The 27,185-nt window shown below is 46.3% G+C and overlaps 1 protein-coding gene across 1 annotated transcript in view; it reads left to right on the forward strand.

The window, feature by feature from the left end:
- LOC144783134 (uncharacterized) overlaps positions 1-22,577 on the forward strand; it is a 64,608-nt gene extending 42,031 nt beyond the window's left edge. Inside the window, exons 5-7 of the mRNA XM_078662270.1 lie at positions 18,145-18,204; positions 18,662-18,831; positions 22,535-22,577. Of these exons, the coding sequence (XP_078518396.1) occupies positions 18,145-18,204; positions 18,662-18,831; positions 22,535-22,577 (273 nt within the window). The remainder of the gene's footprint in view (positions 1-18,144; positions 18,205-18,661; positions 18,832-22,534) is intronic.
- Positions 22,578-27,185: the final 4,608 nt, after the last annotated feature.

Genomic DNA, 27,185 nt, shown 5'->3' on the forward strand with positions numbered 1-27,185 from the left:
GCTCCCCTTCGCAGTATCGCTGCGCTGTCCAATATTTTCCTTTAAACTTCACCTCTCTCGCCGCCTCCTCCTCAAACTCGGAAAGTTTTTCTCTAAATGTATTATGTAGGTCCGAGTCACCCCCCCTCGCCATCCCAAGTTCGAGCTCCTTAAGCTTGCGCTCTAACCTACCCTACGTCCTCTGAATGTCTTTAAGTATCATCCCGCCCTTTGAAATGCAAATTCCCCTGACCGTGACCTTGAATGCCTCCCACACCATCTCTACACTATCAACTGAATTCTTGTTCCTGGGGAAGAACTCTTCGATTTCGTCACCCAACTCTGTTCTAAAGACTGTGTCCAGCAGCATAGTAGGGAGCAATCTCCATGGAGGTTTCACTCTATCATGACCCGGAATCACCAGAGACAACAATACTGGGCAGTGGTCTGAATACGTCCTGGGTAGGTGCGTTACCTTATCTATTCCCGTACCCAGCCCCCTAGACACAAAGCAGTAATCCAATCTAGCCCACGTGTTAGTGTAAGACGTAAAGTGCATGCCCTCTCTATGTGCAGGATGTGCGTATCTCCAACTATCCACCAGCCCCGCCTCCTCTATGACGCCCAGTAGCACATCCCTCACCTGCCTGTTATATTGGCTACTACCATCTGATCTATCCATACCTGGTACTAGTGTAACATTAAAGTCCCCCCCCAAATAATATGTGTAGCACCCGCCACCAACACATGTCCCCAAATCGTGGTGAAAAATTCTGGCGTGTCGACATTCGGAGCATAACAATTCACTATAGCAACAGTATCTATGCCAAGTCTACCCCACAGTATCACATAGCGTCCATCAGGGTCAATAACCTCTCCCAACACCTGATAGGCAATTGATTTTTTGATTAGAACAGCAGTGCCCCAGGAGTACGAAGAGTATGAGGAGAACTTTCTGACCGAGGCCCATTTACTGGCATATTTAGGATCAGATCTAGGGCAGAAATGCGTCTCTTGTAACAAGGCTATATGCACATTATGCCTATCCAGGTAGGCAAGGATATTTCTACCTTTTCTAGAGTCATTAATACCTCGTACGTTCCAGGACAGTATCATCAGTTTGCTCCCTGCCATATCAGCCATCATCATTAGCAGCAGCCACAACAATACTACTCCCCACCCGCACTCCCCACCGCCCATACGCGCTAGTCCATATATTCCAAGTACTCTGCAATTTCGTGTGGATCCTCTGTACAATGCAACCAAACTCCCATGCTTCCCCCCCGCCCCCTGACCCCTCCCAACTCGCTCAGGCACACCCCAGACCAACTCTCCGTTCAACCCATGTGCCCATTGACGTCTCATGCATTCTATCATCTTCCGAGTATTCACCCCTGCAATCAACCAGACCCCATCCCACCCAGCCTCCTTAAGTCGGTGGGTCCTGCTCTTCGTAGTTTGTATCATCTGTATCCAACAAGTATTCCGGCCTGGCACAACCCCATACATACCCCCCCACCCACCTTGAAACTACCGACGTGCAACAATTCCAACTTTGTGCCCATCCCCCCCTCCACCCACTGAAGTGTCCCCAATTCTCCAGCATTCACAATCCCCCCCACCCATCACCGCTAGCAAACCCCCAACCAGCCGCAGTGTAACGAACAATGTCATAGGGGCACACCCTAGTAGGGTCATCTAAGGTACACACTTTAACACCCCCCGCTCCTCGTCCCCAAATCCGAAACCGCCCTTAGTGGGGCAATGCAAAGGGAGGGGGGTGTCGCCTGCCATACTTTACCACCCATAGTCCAATGCCGTCTTCATCACTCTTGATTGTCCATATTCGCAGTACCCCAGCAGAGTCTTGAGTGCGGTGTCATGTGAACAGCACGCACCCCGATCCTAAACTCAATCCACAGCAGGGCAGGAGAGTCCTCAGCAATTCGTACACACAGTTCAGTCTTCCTCATTCTCCACCTCCTCCTCCAAATGTCGATTCCCACGTTCGCGTCTCAATGTTTTGAGGAAATCCTCCACCTGCTGCGGGTTCAAGAAGAAGCACTGTTTTGCCTGATGCGTGATCCGAAGTTTAGCCGGGTACAGCAACGCATAATCTATTTGTAGATCCCTCAGTTTTTTCTTCACGCCCAGAAACTTTCTTCTTTGGTCCTGGACAATTGGCGTAAAGTCTGGGTACAGTGAGAAATTGACCCCTTCACATGTCAATTGTTTAGCAGTTCGTGCAGCACGGAGTGCAGTGTCCCTATCCCGATAATTTAGTAGTCGAGCAATTATCGGTCGAGGCGGGGCCCCTGGTTGGGGCTGAGGGCTTGATCAGTAGCTATATGATTAACTATATGGGTTACTGATTGATTGTCCAAGTATTTGTATGGGAGACTGAGTGTGTGTGTGGCTGGCTGGGAGGTGTGTGACTCTGTGCAGATCAATGTGTACTTGTATCAATGATTGTATAACAAGGTAAGTATGTGTTAGTATATGTTTGAAAATGTAAGGTGCTCTATGTTTAACTGTATAGACAAGAAAATGGAAGTGTCATTGATTCTTTACAGGACTGACTAGGTGTGTGAGTAACTCCATGGATGAGTGGGAGACTGTGAGTGTTTGTATAGGTGTATGAGTGCATATGATAGTGTTGTAAAGATGAGTGATTGTATGTATGAATGATTGTATGGGTGAATGAGTGAAGGTGTGTGTAGACGTAGGAATCAGTGAGTGCGTATGTAGTAACTAGTATTGGTGTGTCAATGGTTTCAAAAATTATATTCTGTATTTAACACTGGGTGAAACAGGTTATATTAAAATGTGAGGAGATGCATTGTATTGTCACATGAATGATATCATCAGTGATGTGGTCATTGATGTCAAATGAGATGTCATCAGTGATGTCATCAGTGATGTCATTTGAGATGTCATCAGTGATGTCATCAGTGATGTCACTGACCATGTCATGAATGATGTAATATGTGACATCATCAGCAGTGGATTGCGGGTGCGCGATATATAGTTAGTGCAACTAACTATATATGGAATTTCAATGGTTTTGTGTGAGTAAAATAAGGTTTTTTAAATGCTAATTCCTAACGATATATGGTCTATAACCTATGGTTTTTTCAGTGAATTTTCAAGGTTTTGTAAATGCTAATTCCTAACTATATATGGTCTATAACCTATGGTTTTTTCAGTGAATTTTCAAGGTTTTGTAAATGCTAATTCCTAACTATATATGGTCTATAACCTATGGTTTTTTCAGTGAATTTTCAAGGTTTTGTAAATGCTAATTCCTAACTATATATGGTCTATAACCTATGGTTTTTTCAGTGAATTTCAATGGTTTTTTAATAGCAAATATCATAAGCTGTCGAATGTCAAGTACGTGGTAAGTAAAAACATTTTCGTGTTTATGCACACTGATCTGCTTTGAATGCTGCCCCCCACCCCTCATTTCTATTAGGAGTACTCTCTCTTTGCAGATAGTGAAGGGTAGTTAACGCAGGCCTTTGCCCCCGTTGTAATCCGTCGTGCCTGCTTCTCTCTCCATTTGATTGATTGTTCTCTTTGGTTCATTCTCTATTTACAAACAAGCACAGAGTCGCAATACTCTGTTTAGTCTTTGCAGATAGCGAAAAATCGTGTAAAAAAACAAAAGGAATCGAGCAAAATCAGTAGGCCACTAATGGGATCTCTTTTTGACCTCGCTAAAATAGAAACATTAGGAACAACCTGTTGAAAATAGCAATGTGTATGTACATAAGCGGCGTTCATTTGTGTTCACAGTACCCCTTGTTGATTGTTTGAATCGAGCATTGAATTGTTCGAAGTTGGTTCTCTTAAGGATCTTCTCTGCCTGCAAACGAGGAAGAATAGGAATATTCTCTCTCCCTTTGCAGATAGTGAAGGGTAGGTAACGCAAGCCTTTAACACGTCGTACCTATTTCATTCCTCATTGATTGATTGATTGTCCGAACATTGACTGTTTGGGAATTAGTTCTTTTTTGAAGTATTCCCTGTTTGCAAATAAACGTAGGAAAATCTTTGCAAGTAGTGAAAGGGTACGTAATGCGGACCTTTCTCAACCGTTGTAATCTGTCATGCCTATCTACTCCCCACTGATTGATGCACCTGTTTCACCCGGACCATTTACTAGAGATAGGTCATCTGGCCCGACCAGAGAGCACCCCTAGTGAAAAGGACATATGCAATAATAACGAAGTGATCACTGTATCCTGTTAACAGAAACTTTAGGATGAAACAACCTGGAAAGAAAAGAATAGGAAAACGAAAATCAGTAGGCCACTTATGAACTTTTTATTAAATAACAAACAAAGAAACGATAACAATACGTAATGATAAAACCTATTATTGTCCTAGAAACAAGAAACGTTAGAAGTAAGCCCGTAATAAGAAACCTGAAAACATCGCCCCTCACTGCCCCAAAACGTGTCTGTCCCACCGCCTGCCACGGCCAAATAACGGCAAACTGGGAAAGATAGAAGTCAGCAGACATCCGCCCCATTCTAGAAACTTCCAAAGGGCAACAGGTTTTCGGCTACGCCCAGCCGGAAGCAACACATATAAGGCGGGTCCTGCTGCCACGCCTCGGCCAGGAGATCATCACGTAGGGTGTAGCCGGAGGAGAGGCCGAGGCCAGCGGGACCCGGCCAGGGGGATTGACAACACTGGAGAGTTTCAGGGGGGGGAATGTCCATGTCCTCGACCCTCCCCTCTCTCTCCCAGTCCGGCCGCGGTGGCCCTTGAGAGTTGCAGGTTATCCCTCGACACTCTCTCCCGGTCCGGCCACCAACGGCCGGGGGCTGGGGCCGACGGGATCCGGCTGCAGCCGATGAGCCAAGGAACCCGTTCATGGGGCCAGAGAAAAGGGCGTCCGGCCGCCATCCACCGGAGGTCCGGCCCAAAGACGGGCGGGACATTTCTTCTTTCTTGAATAATTGCTGCAACAACCCTGGGGGGGGGATGTCTTGCACATGCCTCCGACCCCCCCCCCTCTCGTCCTCATCGCCTGGTCCGGCCATAACAAATCTCAAGCGAGACGCCGTGGGGTGCACTGGGAGGGAGAGACGGTGCGAACAGGCCTCTCCCGCCTCCCCAGGTGGAGGCTTCCCAGCTGCACTCTCAGCGCTCCAGGCGCCCGGAAAAGGGTTCTTCCACTGTGGCGATGCTGCAACGTCTCGCCCGGCAGGGTGGAGCCCGTCCTCTCATTTGACCCCGCGATCGCCAGTAGCTACCGAACTCTCAAAATGGCGGTCGACCTGGCAAGAGCGGGCCCAGCATAAAGAAATGGCCCGGTCACTGGTTGACTCCACCACCGTAGTCCTCCACGACCTTGAAGATTCTAGAGGAGCCGCGGGAGTCCCCGACCCCCGCAGACACCCCCGATGGGGAATGACTGCCATGATCGCCCGTGGAGTGACGAAACTGTAGCCGCGGGACGTCGGCGCTCCCATGCTGGCGCCAGCCTCAGTTTGAATGACTAGAATCCTGCAGACCTCAGTTCCGGTGAAAGCACAGTGTGACCCGGTAGGAAAAATTGTTGCACCCCCTCCCCTTTTTGACTGATGGTTCAAACCACCGATCCTTTCCTTTGCCCTTTTAACGGAACTTTGGACTGCCTCCCCCCCACCCCCCCCGCGGCGCCCCACGCCGTTATTTGCTGGGCGGCAACTTACTAGACATCACCTTCGTGACATCCAGATTTCAGCGCGTTCTGCTGCCTTGGAACTATTCGCACAACAGACCGCTACTGACAACCCCGGGACGCCCCACGCCGGATACCCAAATCAGTGCGGCACCCAGGCAACATCTTCTGAATTTTCATAATTTGAAAGAACTAGTAACATGTCCTCATCAGGAATTTCCTCTTCAATCATCTCATCAGGAATTTCCTCATGAAAAGTCTGCAATGATGATTCTTGTAACTCTATGGTCTCCAAACATTCGATAAATTCGCCATCAAGACATTGATCAAAAAAATCATTCAAGTCATCTCCTCCTTGTGAGAATATTTCATTATTGGTGCTGTCAATTTCAATAAATGTAGTGGATAATTCAAAAGAAATTGCCACGGTCTCTTCGTTGTTTAAATGTTTTTACTGTTTTTGTTTTGTTGTATATATTTATAAGTTATTAAAGTTTTATATTCCTACTACTTTGTTGGAGTGCTATATATTTTTAATGTGACACATAATTGTAAAAACTTTGATGTACAAAGAGTCATCCCTGGAATCTTCCGCTTCAGGCTCGGTCCCCTCCCCAATCACAATACAGGATGGTTTTCAGATAGTATGAACACGTGTGGTGTGACGGATCTCATCGGGTGTGGGCCTTGATCTACTATAACTCCTTTGAAGAGGGGTGATTCTTTACAGCTGGGGCCATAAACTACATCTGCAGGGCTAGCTGATAGCCTAGGACCGGCCTGGACAATCGGACACAGAGGAAGAGGAGTGTCAGAGGGTGCGGTAGTGAATAGGGCGAAAGGGAGGTGTCGGGCGGGCACAGAGTGTGATTCTCAGGGAAGAGCAGCGCAGATGGGGGAGGTTTATTGCCCATGCATAAGACAGAGAGCGGGGGTGAGCAGTGCCTGGGGAAGATGCTTGCGAGGGTGGGGAGCCATGCTACGAATCGACAGCGTGCAGAGAGTGGGTCTGGTCAAGGCATCTAAAATGGCTGCCGTGCACAACAAAAGTGTGGCATTTCAAAAAAGGCAAGATGGCGCAGACAATGTTTTTCAACACTTCCTCATTTCCTTCGAATCGAACGTTAACAGACGTTGGTGCATATTGCCAAAGTTAAGCGATATTTATCGCTAACGATGCTTAGCAACGAATTTTTTACCGCTAAGCATCGTCAGAAATTATCGAAGATAAACCTTGCTATTATCAAGGTTTATCGCAAATGCGATAAAAAACGGCCGCAATGCATGAATATCGCTAAAAACTCAGCGATATTCATGCATTAACGAGCTAATGCTCTTAGCCATGTTATCCACCTCCCATTGGATAACATGGCTAAGAACTGCTCAGGGCAGGTGTTAGTTTTTGGAGATATTCGCGCTTAGCGCGAATATCTCCAAAAGTTGGTAATAGGAGATAGATATCTTGCATGTTGTAATGCAAGTTATTGTGGTATATGGAACTCATACCATAATCTCTCAGGAAAGCAGAAACTGATCCTTTTGGGACCGCCTGAGAAGGCCTAGGGGGTGAGGGGTACTCTACTTTGCCCCCTTTTCACGTTCCGAACTATTTTATTTTACTCTCTTCTGTAATTACACAAAATGGCAGCGATAAGATGCATCAGAGACAGACAGTGAGAGAAAGGAGGCCGGAGATGAAGAAGAGATGTCAAATACACATTGGAGATAATATAGTGGGAGAAGGGAAGTAAATATGAGTAAACTTACCATGTAACATAAAAATGTTCCACTCTATACTATAAGTCTCATTTTATACTACAATCACTTCGCTACAACCTCATAAATAAAAAATAAAAATGAATAATGTCTCAAACAATTTTTGTATTTCTAAATATAAATTTATTCTTCTGAATTTTCAAAATTTGAAAGAACTAGTAACATGTCCTCATCAGGAATTTCCTCTTCAATCATCTCATCTGGAATCTCCTCATGAAAAGTCTGCAATGATGATTCTTGTAACTCTATGGTCTCCAAACATTCGATACATTCGCCATCAAGAGATTGATCCAAAAAATCATTCAAGTCATCTCCTCCTTGTGAGAATACTTCATTATTGGTGCTGTCAATTTCAATAAATGTAGTGGATAATTCAAAAAAAATTGCCACGGTCTCTTCATTGTGAGCCATTTTATTTTGAAATTGCTTGCTGTAAATTGCAGAAAAAAATAATCACTTTCATTTATCGTTTTTAGTATTTAGTATAACAGAAGGACTGTAAATAAATAACAGAAAACATTTTTCAAATTATCTTAAAGTGTACAACATAGTTCCCCTTACAAATTAACAACTCACCTTTTTAAAAGTAGGAGAAGTGTTAGTACTGTGTAAACCAAACACCAGAAATTGAGCACCAAAAATTCCTCACAAATGTACCTCAGACAGTAGTATCACAAAATGGCTGTGGTTTCCTCTCATTTTAGATATATACATAACCAATTAACTTTCATCACACACAAATACAAAACCAAAGTAACATTTTAATTGGTTCTAAATTTCAACACTTTCAAATGTGTTTTCCCCATGCAATTTTCCATAGGACATTTAGATACGTCTACAGCCTGAATGGCTGAACGGAATTACACCAAACTTGGCAAAATGGTACATCAAACCTAAGAGGTCAGGGAGGATCTACTATGCCCCCTTATGGTCATTTGCCCCTTCGCTTTGGCCTCCTCTTGTCTCTCGATCCTACCGAGAGACAAGATGGCGGCCGCTACGGACTGTTTGGAATGTTTACAGACGCCGGAGAACCAATCACCTTCGCAAAGCTCCGTAACGCGAAAAGTACGCGAAGCGGAGCTCTGTTATATATCTTTTTTTGAACGTTAATTTCTCAAAATCCACTGGAGCACATATATTGAAACCTAGCAAAGGCACATCGGGCTACCAGTCCCTAATATTTTGCCAAGTTTCGTACAAATCCATTCAGCCGTTCGATTATTATTATTATTTTTTTTTTTTTGCCCCGCGGGGCCCTTTTAAAACCTCCACATCAAACCTAGGGGGTCAGCGAGGATCTACTATGCCCCCTTATGGTCATTTGCCCCTTCGCTTTGGCCTCCTCTTGTCTCTCGATCCTACCGAGAGACAAGATGGCGGCCGCTACGGACTGTTTGGAATGTTTACAGACGCCGGAGAACCAATCAGCTTCGCTTCACAAAGCTCCGTAACGCGAAAAGTACGCGAACTGGAGCGCTGCCCGGTCCGCTGTTACAGATATATATCTTTTTTTGAACGTTAATTTCTCAAAATCCACTGGAGCACATATATTGAGACCTAGCAAAGGCACATCGGGTTACCAGTCCCTACAATTTTGCCAGGTTTCGTGCAAATCCATTCAGCCGTTCGGGCTAAAAGTGAGGCCAACCGCCCTATGGAAAACTCAATGTTAAAAACACGTTTTGGGACCCCCCTTTTTTCTCGGCCCCCCCTTGACGAAACCCCCCCAAATTTTCAGGGGCTGCTCAGAAACAAAATGTTCCATTTTCCTGAAAATTTCAGCCAATTCCGTCCACAAACGCCAAAGTTATTAGACATAGAATTTTCAAAAATCCCATAGAGAAAAAATCCTAACTATATATACCTACTGGCGACCGCCAGTAGGTAATATATATATATATTCACTGAAAAAACCATAGGTTTCACACCAGTTATAGTTAGGAATTAGCATTTAAAAAACCTATTAAATTCACTGAAAAAACCATAGGTTTCACACCAGTTATAGTTAGGTGGAAATTTTACTCGCATAAAACCATTGAAATTCCCACGTTATAGTTAGTTGGACTCACTATAACTTGCGCGTGCAATGCACTGCTGATGACGTCACATATTACATCACTCATGACATGGTCAGTGACATCACTCATGACATCACTGATGACATCTCAAATGACATCACTGATGACATCATCCAGTGAATGTGTATCTTTCTGAAAAATAAATATTTTTTATATATGTATATCTAAAGGTTGATGGAAGAATAAATGGGTAAATAAATGTCTAAATGGATGTTTTTTTGTGTATAATTGATTGGTTAACTGACTTATTAAATGTATCTTAGTGAATACATATATTAGCGAGTAATGTTTACATATTTAAATATCTGTATCTGTGTCTCACTTTGTGTATAAGTGGCTGCATGGGTTGGTGAGTAGCTACATGAGTGTGTATATGGGTTATTAGTTGTTTTTTTGAGTATCAGTATCAGTGTCTGTATGGTTCGGTGGGGGATATTACTTAGAGCACAGATGCATGAATGAGTGACTCATTATTTGTATGTATTTTGAAGACAGCATGTGTGCAAGACTGTATGGGTGGATGATTGTGTGTATGGGTGGGTTAGTGAGTATATGTTTTTATAATTGATTGTTTAAGAGAGTAAATATGTTTCCGTTTCTGTAGAAGTATGTGTAGTGGTGTGTATATAGCAGTATAATCAAGTAAATGTTTTTTTGATAGTTTATTTGCATGTGTGAATTTGTGTGTGAGTAACTATATGGATGAGTATTAGTGTGTAACAGGATGTATAGGTGTATGAGTACATATGATGAGTAAGTACATGCATGAGTGACTATATAGAACTGTTGGTGAATGAGTGGATGTGTATGTAGATGTTGGAATTACCTAATAAGTTGTTGTAATTGGTATTGGTTTCTCCTTTTTTAAGAAAATGTTAGTTTCTATTTTTGAATGTGTGTGTCAAAGGTTATTTTATGCTGATAGGAGGTCTGCCACTTTGTCACAAGGATGTTGTCATCAGTACTGTCATTTGAGATGTCATCAGTGATGTCATGAGTGATGTCAGTGACCATGTCATGAGTGATGTAATATGTGACGTCATCAGCAGTGCATTGCACCTGCAAGTTATAGTGAGTCCAACTAACTATAACGTGGGAATTTCAATGGTTTTATGCGAGTAAAATTTCCACCTAACTAATTTGCAGCTTGATGCTTCCGTAAATAGGACGACAGCGACGTGTATGGGTCTGCTCCGCGCTCTACGGAAAATTCTGCCACTTCTTCCTCGGGGCTCCAGAGCTGAGGTAGTGCGTAGTTCCATTCTCAGTAGGATAGACTACTGTAACGCACTACTTCTGGGTGCCCCGAAGACTCTGGTCCTAAAGCTTCAAAGGATCCAGAATATGGCCGCCAAATTGGCCTTGTCTCGACCGCGGTCTGCCTCTTCATCGGCAGCCCTGGCCGATTTGCATTGGCTCCCAGTCCAGCAGAGAATCGCATTTAAAGCTCTATGCCTTGTTTTTAGGGCCCTGTATGGACTGGGATCAATACCTCTTCAGAACCTCTTTTTCTGGTATCAGGCAGCCAGACCTTTGAGATCGTCTTCGGCGTTCTTGGTAAAAGTCCCTAAAATAAACAGAGTGAGAATGGGTGGTCGTGCCTTTAGTTTTGCGGCCGCCAAGCTGTGGAATACCCTTCCTCTAGCACTGAGGAGTTGCCCTGATTTGCCTATTTTTAAAAAGAACCTTAAGACTTACTTGTTCCCCAGAGTAATGTAGCCTAGGTAACAGATGTATGGATAGGTCTCAGCGCCAGGATACCCTTTGGGTGACAGCCGCGCTCAATAAGAAATAAATACATACATATAACTGGTGTGAAACCTATGTTTTTTTCAGTGAATATATATATATATATATATATATATATGATTCTCCGACTTGTCTCCAATAGTGCTTCGTTGCACTGACAGGTTTGCAGACTACAAAATAACGCCAAGCCAGTCTTCAATTTTCAAAAACGATTTACTTCGTTGTGGTGCAAGCCATCAGACGCGTTTTGGACTTAACGTCCTTGCTCACTGATGGGGAGTGTATGTGCAACTGCCATTATATACAAATTATACATTCAAAAATGCGCGCCAATTGCTTGAGCCTTGCAACAACACAAACATAGGACTGTGCTACCGCACAAGGCCCATTGAATGATGTTCATCTGTGCGCCATCTTGAGACATGTTATTACACTAAATCACATAGTGTCAAGTTTCAGCTCTTAATTTAAACACATGGTTAGTTTATATTGCATGTTCTTTTAGAAACAATTGTGTCATTTGTATTGATAAATTTGTCGTGAATGCCTTATACGTTGCTCTAATGCAAAAGTTGCCTATAGGACTACGAATTCCTAACACGTATAAATTTGTACATTGCTTCCAACATAAAATATATATATGAGACAACTCATTCCAAACAAACATGCCCTGAAAATGTGGTTTAAATGGGTATGGTGCATTGGGGTATATTTCCCGTTTGACCCTGAGAGGAGTGCAGTCTCTGGCGCATGTGAATCTGATGGCTCTGTATAGCTTAGTGATCACATGCCGCTGTTGGCCCCAGGTGAGCAGTTTGTGGGTTGTTCTGTCACTTCAGGTTCACCATCTGCATTTCCCCATGTAGCTTTCATTGCTTTTATAACTGCTGCATGTGTCAAGAATTGGACCAGGATGACCCCTGTTCATGTCCTCAAATGCGAATGCATTCCGGATGGAAACAGCTGGCAACTGTACTGAAGTCAGCTCTCCTCCATGAGGCCATTTCAGTGAAGCTGAATAGTCATTTAAATCTGCTCAGGGGATGCTCAAGAGCATAAGGCTTTCCCATGGATGGCCTCCTTATGTAGCAATTCCAGCTATACTTTGCTGCAAAAAAAAGAGTTGATTAAGGCAGCACCTGCAACTCAATGTTGAGGATGTACTTTTAGATGTTGAACTGGGGTTATTTGGTTCCTATCTATGTCGATTCTGGCGAGTTGTCCAGGCTGAACCATTGTACTAAATTTTGCAATTGTGCGCAATAGTGTTCAAAACTGGGAGTTCCCACGCCCCCATTAGTTGCAGGGAACTAAAGTGTTTTCAGTGCTGTTCTGCACCTCCCTGCTCCCCATATCAACTGAACCAATAGGGTGCTGGTTCCTGGAAGGCGGTCCTCTTAACTGCTTCTCTGTGTCGGACAGCCTACGGCCGTCTGACGTTACGGTGGGCGTGTGCAGAGGACGGCCAGGGGCCGTCCGAACCGCGCACGTGTGGAATTCTCCAGCACAGCAGGGGAATTCCGGCCGCAGCGAAGCAGTTAAGTATCAAAGGAATGTTTGCAAAGAAGTAATGTAGTTGGAGTAGCAGTATCATTTCCATTCTTTTATAGTCATTTTCCCCAGAAGGTCGCCTGGGACTGAGCTGTGGCTACTGCTCTGCCAAGATTTCCAATAATAAAATACTCTTGGCTTCTGTAAATCCTAAACATGCATCTTTCTAGGGTTGAACCTTGAAAAATGTTTAGGTCAAATTCCCTCCCACTCAGTTCCGAAAGAGGAAAGAGATATGATTTATCTTTGTTTACTACCATGCAGGAGACTCTGCTGAACCTATGTAGTTCATGATATAAGCAATACATTGTCAGCATTTAGCGAGGTGACGTGTATAGTTATTTACGGTTATGCTGACCTCATCACCTAAACTATGCAAGTGATGTGCTACGGGTTCCATGGCTAGCGCAAACAGCAGCAGCATTAAGGGAACACCCTGCCTGGTACCACGTTGAACATGCCAGGCTTCTCCCATAATTCCAGTCAAGTGTATGAAAAGATCTTTTTCTACATCAATGGAAGCTGCAGTCGCTCCTGATGACTGTGTGGCACTGATAACTTGGAATAGTCTATGGACAATGGAGGTGGTGTTTCTACTCGGTGTAAAGCCACTCTGGTTCGAGTGGATCAGGCTGGGGAGAACCCTCAATAGTCTTAGCTAACAGTTTACCCAAGGTCCTACAATCAAGGTTTAACATAGAGAGTGGTCAGGATGATTCTGCATCTAATGGAATATAACTGTGCACGTTCTACATCAGCACACAACTTGAGGATACTTCTAGGTAATCTAAAATGTTCCCAGAACAAATCAATATGTATTCAATCACTCAATCAACCAATCAGGGCATTTGTTAAGCACGCTACATACCTGTGAGGGTCTCAAGGCGCTGGGTGGGGGGGGGTTGCTGCTACTGATCGAAGAGCCAGGTCTTGAGGAGTCTTCTGAAGGCCAGTAGGTCTTGGGTCTGCCGTAAGTTGGTGTGGAGGGTGTTCCAGGTCTTGGCGGCGAGGTGGGAGAAGGATCTGCCGCCGGCGTTCGTTCTTCGGATGCGGGGGACTGTGGCGACGGCGAGGCCCAGAAGCTCAGTCGTCTGTTGAGGTACGCTGGGCCGGTGTTGTGGAGGACCTTGTGTGCGTGGATGAGAAGCTTGAAGGTTATATCCTTGTTGACGGGGAGCCAGTGTAAGTCTCTTAAGTGGGGTGTTATGTGGCTGCGGCGGGGGATGTCGAGGATCAGTTGTGCCGAGGCATTCTGGATGCGTTGCAGCCGTCTCAGGAGCTTGGTTGATGTTCCTGCATAGAGGGCGTTTCTGTAGTCCAGCCTGCTGGATACGAGGGCCTGGGTGACTGTTCTCATTTCGGTGGGGATCCACTTGAAGATCCTGCGGAGCATTCGTAGGGTGTTGAAGCAGGATGAGGAGGCGGCGTTGACCTGTTTAGTCATGGAGAGGGTGGAGTCGAGGATGACCCCCAGGTTGCGTGCGGGGTCATTGGGTGTAGGGGCTGTTCCCAGTGAAGTCGGCCACCAGGAGTCGTCCCAAGCTGAAGGGGTGGAGCCGAGGATGACGACCTCCGTCTTGTCTGAGTTCAGCTTCAGTCAGCTGTTCCTCATCCATTCGGCGACGGCCTTCAGTCCTTCGTGGAGGTAAGTTTTGGCGCTGTGAGGGTCTTTGGTGAGGGAGATGATCAACTGAGTGTCATCGGCGTAGGAGATGATGTTGAGGTCGTGCTGTCGGGCGACGTGGGTGAGGGGTGCCATGTAGATGTTGAACAGCGTTGGGCTGAGGGAAGATCCCTAGGGTACACCGCAGATGATCTCTGTGGCGGTGGAGCGGAAGGGTGGGAGGCAGACGCTCTGAGTTCTGCCGGAGATGAAGGATGTGGTCCAGTCCAGGGCCTTCTCTTGGATCCCGGCGTTGTGTAGGCGTGTTCGTAGTGAGTGGTGGCAGACCGTGTCGAAGGCGGCTGACAGGTCCAGGAGGATGAGGGCCGCTGTTTCTCCATTGTCGAGCAGGGTCCTGATGTCGTCTGTGGCGGCGATGAGGGTGGTTTTGGTGCTGTGGTTGCTGCGGAAGCCAGACTGGGATGGGTCCAGGATGTAGCGGGTCAGTTGTTTGTTGACGATTTTCTCGGTGACCTTCGCTGGTAACGGGAGCAGGGAGATGGAACGGAGGTTTTTGAGGTCCTTGGGGTCCGCCTTGGGCTTCTTGAGTAGGGCGTTGATCTCGGCATGCTTCCAGCTCTCCGGGAAGGATGCTGTCTTGAACGAGATGTTGATAGTTTTCTGGAGGTGGGGGGCGATGATTGTGCTGGCTTTGTTGAAGATGTGGTGTGGGCACGGGTCAGACGGGGATCCAGAGTGGATGGAGTTCATGATTTTGATGGTATCATCGTCGTTGACGTTTGACCATGCGATCAGGCGTCTGGTGGGCGCGGGGGTGGAGTTCTCAGTAGTTGGTGGGGCGGTCGTGGCGTTGAAGCTGTCGTGGATGTCTGTGATCTTGCGGTGGAAGTAGGTGGCCAGTGAGTAGCATAGGTCCTGCGAAGGGGGGATGTCATTGGTGTTGGAGCTGGGGTTGGAGAGTTCCTTCACGATACTGAAGAGTTCTTTGCTGTTGTGTGCGTTGTTATCCAGGAGGTCCTTGAATGTGGTCCTCTTGGTGGTTCTGATGAGTTGATGGTGTCTGCGGGTGGCGTTCTTGAGGGCCGTGTAGTTGTCTGGTGATCGGTCGCGGAGCCAGTTCTTCTCCAGTTTCCGGCATGCATGCTTGGACGCCTGGAGGTTTTCAGTGAACCAGGAGGCTTTCTTGCTGGTGTGGCTGTTGGATGGTGTCTTGAGCGGGACGAGAGTGTTGGTGCCGTCGTCGATCCACTGTCGGAAGTTGAGGGCGGCGGTTTCGGGTTCGGTGGGGTCGGCTGGTGGGTTTTGGGCGAGGGTGGCAGCTAGCTGTTCTTCGGTGACTTTGCCCCAGCAGCGACGAGGCATCTGTTGGGTGCGGTGGTGTGTGGTGGGCTTCCTGAAGGTGAAATGGACACAGCGGTGGTCGGTCCAGTGCGTTTTGGTGGTGTGGTTGAAGAAGACCTGGGGGCTTTCGGAGAAGATGGGGTCTAACGTGTGACCGGCGGCGTGAGTGGGTGTTGTCACAAGCTGTCTGAGTCTGATGTTGGCGAGGTTGTCGATCAGGGTGGTGGAGTTGACATTGTTGTTGTTCTCGAGGTGGAAGTTCAGGTCCCCGAGGAGGATGTAGTCTGTGGAGGCGAGGGTGTGGATGCTGATGAGGTCGGGGATGGAGTTGCTGAACTGTAGTCTGGGTCCGGGGGGTCTGTAGATTAGGGTTCCTCTGAGGGTGGTGTTGGGGTCTGTGTGAATCTGGAAGTGCAGGTGTTCGGCGGTGCTGAGGGTGTCATCGGTGATGGTCAAGACGCTGAGGGTGTTCTTGTGGACGTTGGCAATTCCACCTCCTGTTCCGTTGGTGTGGTCTCTGTGGGCGATGTTATAGCCTTCCGGGATGGCTATGGCGATGTCGGGTGCTGGGGCGGGGTTCAGCCAGGTTTCTGTCAGGAAGGCGACGTCTGGGCTGCTGAGTCGAGGAGGTCCCAGATTTCGACTGCGTGTTTGCGGGCAGAGCGATTGTTGAGGAGGATACACCTTAGGTGGTTGGGTTCGTTGGTTGGTGGTTTTGCAGGTCGGATGCTGGAGAAGCTGCAGTTCCGGCAGGTGAAGGGCCCTTGGGTGCGCTTCAGGGTGGCCCGGTAGAAGGTGTGTTCTCATCCGGGGTTGAGTGCGTGGAGGGTGCTGGCGTCATAGTGCAGCCGGGTGTCGTGGTGTCTTTGGGGTCCAGGGGTTCTGGCGCTGGGCGCGGTCCAGGCACGGGCGGGTGCAGACGGACTTGCCTTAGGCGTGCCCGCTGCGCACGGCCACATAGCGGCCGCCATAAGAGGGGAAGGTGGGAGGGAGGAGCAGCTGGGTGGGGGGAGCAGACCAGTGGGAGTGGGGGGTGGGGCCGTAGGGGACACAGTGGTGGGAAACACGGAGGGAGGATGGCGAGGGTACAGAGGTGGAAAAAAGGGCACAGAGATGCGAATACAATACAGTACAAAAGGCACAGAGATGCAATTCACAATAATATACAACCAGCAAGGTACGCTAGATACGGGGGGGGCGGGGCCGCAGGGGACGCAGCGGCGGGATCGGCAAGGGAGGGGAACAAGCACAGGCAAAGGCAACAGAGCGACAAGTCAGCAAGAAACAAGGCAGCAAGCAATAAGGCAACAAGCAGGGGAAAAATGGCAGTCACAGAACCAGTAATGCGGAAGACAAACCTAAGGGCCTACCACTGGCCACCAGGGATGAGGCGCAGGTGGTAGAGGGCCTCGAACTCAGCAACAGCTGGGTCAGGGACACGGCGCAGTAAGGTGGAGCTACGCGGTGTGGGGAGCGACCTCCCTTCAACAGGGTCAAAGGTCACTTGAAATCTGGTGTGCATGTTGTGAGATCCTAGGGCAGCAACATTGTAACATGATTACCAAGCAAAGCACTCTGTGAACTGTAAAGACGCAATCCAAAGAGTTGAAGTGAAACAGGAATCTTTATTCCAGCAGTAAAAGTACAGGTCAGACAAGCCCAGTGGATCAGCATCAACTGAAGTTGATGTTCTAAGCCATTGTATCCACACATTTTAATACAGTATAATACTAAGCAGAGGGAAGGAACAATCCCAACATTCCATACCACAAGTAATGCAATAGGAGAGCACAAAAGAGCGTATACTGTAATACATAGAACACCAGATGAACCATGTGGAATATTTTACCTGAAGATCCAAGATGGCTACCATCTCTCTACACTTTTAAGAGTCTGTGTCCTGCTAGGAATGATATATCCCTGCCTGTGCACTGTCGCACAGAGCATCCTCTGAGCATGCACATTCTGACTTAGCGCTCTCTGTTGACTGCCAGCCTTTACTTCTCTGAAAGGAATTCAGTGTGGGTGGCTTTCTGGTACTGATTCTCTGAACACAGATCAGACTAAGCTGTAAGCAGTACCTCCAACCCTTCTTCCTGACACTTACTTAGTCAAACAAAAAAAAAGCAAAGTGTACTTGGGAGAGCCATTTAAAGATCTGCAAATGTGCACCTGCTATATTTATTTATATATGCAAAAATGATTTATACATGAAAGACTCCGCTTTCTAGAAATAATTCTGGAATTTCCTGTGAATCAAAGAAAATGCAAAACATTTACTCCAAACAAAGGTATAAGCATACAGTAGTACATTTCTCAGTTTTTATGGTGTAAATTACCTGTTTTCAGTCTTTTTATATGATTAGATTCTACTTGGTCTTTTGAAAGAAGTTGTCATCAAGACGGCATTCAGGATATACAGCCAGGTAATCTCTCAAAATAGGCCTAATGAATTGAAAATCTGCTGTTTGTTACACTGAACGAATTGTATTAACATATATTCTGACCGACCCAGTTACTAAGCGCGGCTTTATCTTCACCTCCATTTAGACGTACATGATTATGAGCAGAATATAACCTAATTTTGAAAACGATATAGCACCTCTTACTTGACCCAATGATTCACTAATCAAAGCTATTATTCAGCCTTGTATTGGCTTTACAATGATTTTAATCCCCCATTTTCTTCTTCAGGAAAAAAAATGTGGAGCACTGCTTCAATATCTCTTGATTTGGTCAAATGGATGAAAATATTGCAACCTGAGATATTTATTTTCCAGGAAAGTGTACAATTGATAATGGGTCAAGTTGTCTATCTCGCTAGGGCATAAACATGTTCGCATATTCCTGTTATTTCTCAGAAGTAATAACTTCTGCTTTCAGTTGTTTCACCATTGCGGCTCATTTTCAACTCAGAAAGCACTAAACTTGCATTCTGGATCCAATGGGAGTGATATGCGCTCTTCCAAGCTTCACCACATTTACTGTCAACTTCACACGGTTAGAATTTTATTTGTGAAGCTAATAGTGAAAATAGTGAAAAAGGAAATGAGGTAAGGTAATGGATATCACAACTCTCACTTGTCACTGTGGAAGGCACTGACATCTGCAGGTCAAGGTGGCTATCCAAAGACAAATGAGGTAGTTTTTATACTCTGCCATTTAAGTGGAGCATCTAATCCTAACAGTAGACAGAATATACCTTAAGCGTATCTTTTTAGAACCATCTCTCTTTGTTCTTGAATGAAGCTGATATTTCTGAAACTGAAGCATAACAAGATTCAGTACATCATCACTGTTAAACAGCCCCCCCCCTATATTGATACCACCTTCTACTTCATAAGGATGCTCCTTCTAGAGATGACAGGTTTCGATTTTAACTGGTAGCACTGTGCAGCTGAAAAGGAATTAGCATTTATCAATATTCCTATATCTAGATACAAAGAAATGTATCACTTGCCAGACATACCCTCTAGAGAGAGAGAGAGAGAGAGAGAGAGAGAGTGAGAGAGAGAGAGAAAGAGAGAGAGAGTGTGTGAGAGAGAGAGAGTGTGTACATGTGTGTGTGTGTGTGAAAATTGTTCAGAAGTTCTTTGAGCAATTATGCTCAATTAGGACAAGTAACCCAGAGTGCTTAGAAGAAAGTATCTGTAAGCTCCCAGAATTTGGTGGTCATTAGTTTTTTGCTTTTTAGTAACACACTCCCCCTCATTCCCTGCCCACCAGACCTTGAGTACATTGAAACGAGTGTCTTATGGTTACTCTAAACCACATTAGGGAGCAAAAAAAGAAAGAATGGCCTCACTTAGGACATTAAAGAAAGCCCTCACTCACCACCTGGTGATGACATGCTTCATCATTGGGCTCCACCAAAGAGACCGAGTGTCTCTTTGGTGTGCTACAACGCCAGGACTACTGCGGAGCAGGTTAGTGAGATTTAGGACGTGTTTGTGAAAACTAAACTAATGGGTGGTGAGGGTATTAAAAATTGTCTGTAGTGTATCAAAAAGGAACTTTATTCTATGATCACTAAAGACATTATATTAAAATCTATGTGTATGGAAGCAGTCCACATTTAGTTGAGTGGTAGATTCCTAGATATCAGTCGACATGTTTCTTGCCACGAAACGGTGTAATTTTACCAGGCAATTCTTCAGGACAAAAAGTGTGTTTTAAACCCTGGCGGTATGGACGCGCTAAGGCCCACCCTTACCTAGGGACGTGAAAGTGAAAATAAGGAAAACAGTGAAAAAGTGCAAAAAATATTAGGAAGAAAGGATTGTCTCCCTAATCACTCCTGGTTTAGGAGGCTTCAACTTTACGGTTTCTGCACCTGTAAATAAAGGGGACATGGACATACATGTAGAACAGGACATACATTTAGTATTTGTTCTGATGGTTACCATAAATCTATGGTGCTCCAAATGTGGTTCAGAGACAGTAGTGGGAAATATAACATATAGTTATCACCACCTTAGCCCCTGGGTTTTTAGCTGCTAATCAGAAGGAAGTGCTACGTGCTATGCGTGGTACGAGCTAGGTGTGTAGGTAAAGTAAAAACGGAAGCTTAACTTCCGATTTGCGATCAAATTAATAGTGCAGATCGATCGCGTAAAATAAATAAGTTAAAATGTCTCACTTTGTTGGTGTTAAGGAGGAACACCATGGGTCACAGGAGGGGGTGAGAACGTAATTGGCACACCCTGCACGTTTGTCAAATAAAAGGTAAAGAGACATAGAGTGAGTCATTGGCATTAGAATCGGTACTTAGCTTAGCAGTGAGCCGATCGTTGAATCACAGGTACTACTCACGCCCTCGACGCTCGGCACCCTCAGTGTACCTGCATCACCCTCTACTGGACCCCGAAGATGTGGAAGCGGGGTCAGGACGCCGTATATGTTTAAACAGCAACGAGGCGGGGATCGTTTCCGGGATAGGCGTGGTCAGAGGAGGGGCAGGAGGTAACGCCCTTGAGTGAGCCAATCACCGTGAAGTGACGGTGTAGTCACATGATCGGCATATCGTTGCTCAGCAACCGGGAGCGTCTGGATGCGTTACCAGCTCGGCGGGCGCTTCAGAGTTTGTGAGAGACGCTAAGGCTGGAACCCAGAGTTTGATACCGGTTGGGAAAAGCTGGGGCGTGATGATTGTGCTTAGGCAAATTAAAATGGTTCTCGATGATATGCCAACACATCTACTGTTCCATCCTTAGAAATTGTGTGCATTTTGCTCAGGTTTGAGCGCATGTTTTCATTTTGCGAACTGGCCCCTGTGTAAGCAACTGTTTACTAATCCCCTACTAGTTCATTCCGATGTCTGTTTGCTACGCAGCCTCTGTTATGGTGTGATTTCGAAATCTTCATTTTCAGTGTATTAGAGGATGGATAGCAGGTAACAGCGAGCAATGTTAAGGATATTGGAAATACAGCCCCCTTCGTGCTAAGGGAATCTAGCTACTTCTTTATGAAATTCTATTACCATAATATTTGAAACAATGTTTAGCGTGATACTGTGAATTACTCCTCACTGATAGATGCTCACAGTGATGCTCATTCCCTGGTGGAGGAGCCCCGACCTTCTAGTCCCTCGACCCAACAGGTGATAAACATCTCAGGGCAGCTCGGTGCACAACTATCTAGACCGGTCTTTCTGTTCTCCGCATGGAGAACTCACCCAGTTCCCTATTTTCATTGCCCCAGCAATTGAGGGACTTTTCGAGTCCTCTCGGCACACAGTCACCTAGTCTGACCCCTTATGCTCCGCGCGCAGAGAGATCCCCAGGTGACGGTGTATCTTTGTCTTCTTCAATTGAACACTCTCCCCTCATCCCTCCCCCTACGCCACATATTATGTGGGTGATGGGACAAATGCCCTACTCTGACCATGATGTGTCATACCCTCGATCCCCGGGAGGTCCTACTCAGGACCCTCAGAGATATGATCATACCACTGTCGCTAACTCTACATCTTTGACTCCAGACCATGATTTGTCATACCCTCGATCCCCAGTAGGAACTGCTCAGGACACTCAGAGATATGGTCAGACCCCTGTCGCTAATGCTACTTCCTTGACCCCCGATCATGATCTGTCACACCTTCGATCTCCGGTAGGAACTGCTCAGGACCCTCAGAGACTGTTGCTAATGATACATCTCTGTTTCCCAAGGTTCACCGTACCCCACTAGTCCCACACGTTCCACTCCCTCCCCAGGAACAAATATCCACCATCTTAGGGCACAAAGGCTTACACGTAGACTCCCCTTCTCTATCAATACATCCTATGCCCCTTCAGACTTAGGTGCGCGCCTGGATGATATATTTCTCCAGCTGCACCTTCTCACTACCCAACTACATGACCTAAAAGTCCTTTTAAAGGATTTTTTCCCAATGATCAGTTCCTTACTCACCTCTGTGAATCTGCCTAGAACGTCCCCTAGTGATAGTGATTGCTTGGGCCAGTTGGTAACTTCCGCCGTGGTGCAAACCATTACCTTAGCTAACGCGCCCACACAGCCCAGAATAGCAGAGACCTTAGCGTCCAATGATCTTAATGACCTTCATAATTCCTATTCGACTAAGTCCAACCCCAACTTGGCCCCGCCGAAGCAAATACAAACCGTACATCCGACCCTGCATAGAGAACCTCCTCATAATCATAGAGCCATCAATAAAGACAATCTCAAGAGGGTGAATGTCACCCAGACTCCCTCAGCCACAAATCCTCCACATTTGAAATGTGTTCTACTCAATTGCAGGTCAGCCAGCAAACATGCCTCTGAAATATTCGACCTAAATTAACACAATGATCTTGACATCATCATCCTTACTGAATCCTGGCTTAATCCAGCCTCCACTCCTATTTTAGACCTCCTTGTACCTCCTACTCACGACATAATTGGGTTAGACAGAGTCATGAAGCTTGGAGGGGGCCTAGCTTGCATTCACAGAAACACACTCTCGATATCCCACATAGAGTCCTCGCCGCCCTCTGCTTGTGAATATCTATGTCGCAACATCGCAAGTAACAACTGGCCGGTCTGCAAACTTCACACCTTCTACCACCCTCCAGGAGACAACCTCCCCTTCATTGAACAACTGATGGAGATCATCTCGAGTAATATCGACTCAGCCATGTCCCAAATCTTTCTTGGCGATTTCAATCTCCACTGGTCTAATCCTAATGACCAAGCAGTTACTTGCTTTAAAGACTTTTTGAAGGATCATGAACTTAAGCAGCACTGTGACCAACCAACACACAACACAGGTGAAACCTTAGACCTAATTATCTCAAAAGGACAGTCCATCACACTTAAATCCATTACCCCTTGCAATTGGTCAGACCACCACTGCATTCTCTTCTATATCAACATGGAGGTGAAGCTGAGGAAGGCTCATCCAACGAAATCTAAGATCTGGAAAAGGGATTTGAGCTCAATTAACCCAGTTGAATTAGCTGACCACTGTAAAACTGCCCTCTACTCCCAAGCTGACTTGATTGAGGTGCAGTTTCTCACTGACGCCTACAACTCAACCATCTCTAACATCCTGGATGATATTGCACCACTTCAACTAAAAAATACCTCAACAAAAACATCCAAACCATGGTACAACGACAATCTAAACACGGAACGACGCAAACTTAGGACAGCTGAACGATCCTGGAAGTCCAATCCCTCCCGGGAACTGTCATGATTGCTTCGCCGGGGTGCCGTCACCACAAGAGGCGGGGCTGGCTGGGAGTTAAAAATCTGCTTCCGGACGGGAGGAGCGCTTCGCGTTCTAGTTGTTTTCTGTTTCCTCCCGATCACTTCCGGAATCGTCTCTGCCGTTGCCGCTGCCACAAGTTGTCGACTCTGTCTTCTTCCCCAGAGTTTTTGCCATCCCTCCTCACAGCTACAGGGCGTTCCCTCCTTGGATTTCGCCACACCACAGTTTGTGAGACCTCCGCTTCCCTTCATATCGGGTTTGGCATAGCGGGGAGCACCAGGCACAAATGCGGTAACGCGCTTAGCGCTTGAATGTATGCTGTCACCTGTATGAGTGTGTTTTTTTCCGCAAAGCACTGTCCCACAAGAAGGGAATCGATATTGGAGCATCTGCATTTCTATTTGTTCATTTATATTTGTTTCACGCTGATTCGCAGACCCACTTAGGGGCCCATGTGTACTGAGCCTCCCTGAAATGCACAAAGCTCATGTTGTGAATGAGTTCTACTCTCCCATTGGCTACTACACAGCTAGCAGTTTGTAATCATCCCGAGATGATGGATGATTAAGTTGAGCCCGCATTCTTTTTTCCTTATTTTCTTTTTGGTTCATTGTGACCCGATCTATCTACGGACCGCTGGTCATTACTATTTATGGGCTATTCTTTTATTGTTGTTACACCACATCACTGGTGGTACCACTTATGTATCCCGTATTTACGCAATTAGTGGACACCAGCGGAAGAGGGGAAAACAACAGGTATTAGCTCAGCGATAGCCTATGTCTTACACATTAGTTCAGATTGGTATTAGTTTTGGAGTCATCGTACACAGGAGGTTAATGCTGTTTCTGTTCACAGGATTTTGACGTCTTCAGTGACGGATTGCTGCTGCCCAGGGCGTACCAAGGATTCCTTTTCGGGAGGTCGCAGTCAAGGTCAAGACGAGGGTTCTACTGCAGTTGTCTTCCTCCCTTGTTTCCCCTCTTCCCCCCGCTTACTGGTTCATACCTTTGACACAGTTGGGCAGACCAGTGGTAGCGGGAAGTTGGGACCTGTGCATCGACTTCCTGCCTCTCGTTCCCGTGGAAACTCCAGGTGAGCCTTGACAGGAACACCTAGAATTCCTTAGAGATGTCAGGAGTATTTACAACAAGCAAATCAAGTGCGCTAAGGCAGAGTACCTCAGACAACAACTTGATCAAGCCGCTAATCGCCCCAAGAAACTCTTCGAACTGGTCAAACAACAATCAACTGCGGGTACAAATCACTCTGTCTCCAATGTCACCCCACTGTCTGGCGATGAATTTTCTGCTTTCTTCATTGAGAAATCACGACTTATCTCCAGTGAACTTGCCTCCAAGAAGGTTCTAATACCAGCTTCTGGGCCCGCACCACCTGTTGTAATAGAAAAGCCCATTCCCACTAGCCTGATCATCAAGACCAAGGCATCATGGAGCACCTTTACCCCTTTCAGTGAAAAATACATCTACAGGATTCTCCAGAACATCAATTCATCCAACCACTACAGTGACCCACTGCCCGCGACCATCTTCAAAGAGATCAAGAACGCTCTCATCCCCACATGGACAGGATAGTAAACGCTTCTCTATCCCAAGGCGCGAACCCAGAATGTTCAGAAGCAGCACAGGTATCACCCATACTAAAAAAAACTACAGCAGAGAAATCTGACCTCAATAATTTCAGCCCCATATCTAACATCCCCACTCTAGCTAAACTTCTCGAAAAATGTGTACAATCCCAACTTTGTACTCACATGGAGAATGTCCAACTCCTTAATCAACATCAATCAGGCTTTTGGAAGGGGCATAGCACAGAATCGGCACTCACGCACGTTATGGACGACATATTAAATATACTCCACCTAAATGACTCCTGCCTCCTGATCCTCCTTGACCTTTCTTTCGCATTCGACACGGTTAATCATGATAACCTCTTTTCCACTATGAAGAACAGGATGGTATTCTTGGGTGTGATGCTACAATGGTTCTCCTCCTTCCTCCATCAAAGAACACAAAGAGTTAAGGCAAACTACTCCCTCTCCCAGCCCTCTCCAGTACTCATGGGTGTCTCCCAAGGTTCCGCCCTCTCTCCTATCCTTTCCAACCTCTTTTTAGAACCTCTTGCTAATTCTCTAAATGACAAGAACATTCCCTTCCATATATACGCTGACGACACACAACTTTACCTGAAAATTTCATCCCTGGATAACATCATAACACTCAACTCTACCCTAACGTCTACTCAAAATTGGTTAACTGAGAACCACCTCCTGCTCAACACCTCCAAAACTGAATTCCTTCTCATCTCTCCTCCGAACCACCCCTTCAAGTTAGACCTTTGGCTGACTCACCTCACTGCTTTCAATTGCACCCCTCTCATCATAGACTGTCAAATCCCTTAGAATCACCTTGGACAAGCACCTAAATATGAAAAATCATATCAGCAATGTATGTAAGGGAGCTAACCACCTGATGAGGACACTTAGAAATATCAAGCCCTTCCTTCCACAAAATGACCTCAAACAAGCGGTCCAAGCACTGGTCTTGCCGAGGCTAGATTATGGCAGCGCTACGCTCTGTGGCCTTCCCACATACACTCTGGCTCCACTAAGGTCAGCACTGAACTTTGCGGCCAGACTAATTATTGGTACTAAGCATGGGCGGATTTTGCGGATCCACGATTCACGAATTTGCGGATTCACGGATCGTGGATCCGCAAAATCCGCGGATCTGCGGATTTGGGGGCGGGGCTTCCTCGAGTGTGTGGGCGGGGCCAAACGGACGGGGCTTCCATGCGAGCGCACATGCCTCTTGTGTGTATAAAAGGTCAGAGACCGATCAGAGCAGCAGATTAAGAGACAGAAGCCCCTGGTCACAGGAACAGCACGGGGATTGTGCTCTTAGAAGTCAAAGATGCAAATGCCACGATTTTTTTTGGGCTGATGAATGAGTCACCGCATTTGCGCTTCAACTAGTTCCAGCGACCAAGTGTGTGTTAATGCAATCGCGCCGAAGTGCGCAGGGGTCCCTTGAGTGAAATGTCCATCATAGTGGGTAAATGGCGGGAAGACGGTGCACACCTCGAGTGTGTGGGCGGGGCCAAACGGACGGGGCTTCAATGCGAGCGCACATGCCTCTTGTGTGTATAAAAGGTCAGAGACCAGCATCACAGCGGATTTCCGATGGTATATTTGGGAACAAGGCACACCTGCAAGTGTTTCCTGTTGAGGTTTATTTTTTGTGCCAGGACCGTCGTGCCAGAATGAACCCTGCCCTTCAAATTTATGCAAGAAGACACTGTAGATAATTTACGATGGCGCCGGCAAGCTGCCAGCGCCATCCTGCAAAAGTTACTTAATTAGCTTCAACAGGAAGCTCCAACTGATAAAATAAAGCAGGCGCTCGAGCCCCTGCTTTATCTTATCTGTTAGAGCTTCCTGTCGAAGCTAATTAAGTAACCATTTGAGGATGGCGCTGGCAGCTTGCCGGCGCCATCGTAAATGCATTAGGCTTGAACTTTTGACCGCAAAATCCGCTCCGATCGCGGATTGCGGATTCTCGGTAAATTCGCGAGAGTTCGCGGATCGCGGATTTACCGAAAATCCGCAAAATCCGCGATCGGAGCGGATTTTGCGCTCATGCTTAATTGGTACCAAACAAAATGAGCACATTTCACCAG

This window comes from Lissotriton helveticus, chromosome 9, assembly GCF_964261635.1.
Source record: "Lissotriton helveticus chromosome 9, aLisHel1.1, whole genome shotgun sequence".
In the NCBI taxonomy this organism is placed as follows: Eukaryota; Metazoa; Chordata; class Amphibia; order Caudata; family Salamandridae; genus Lissotriton; species Lissotriton helveticus.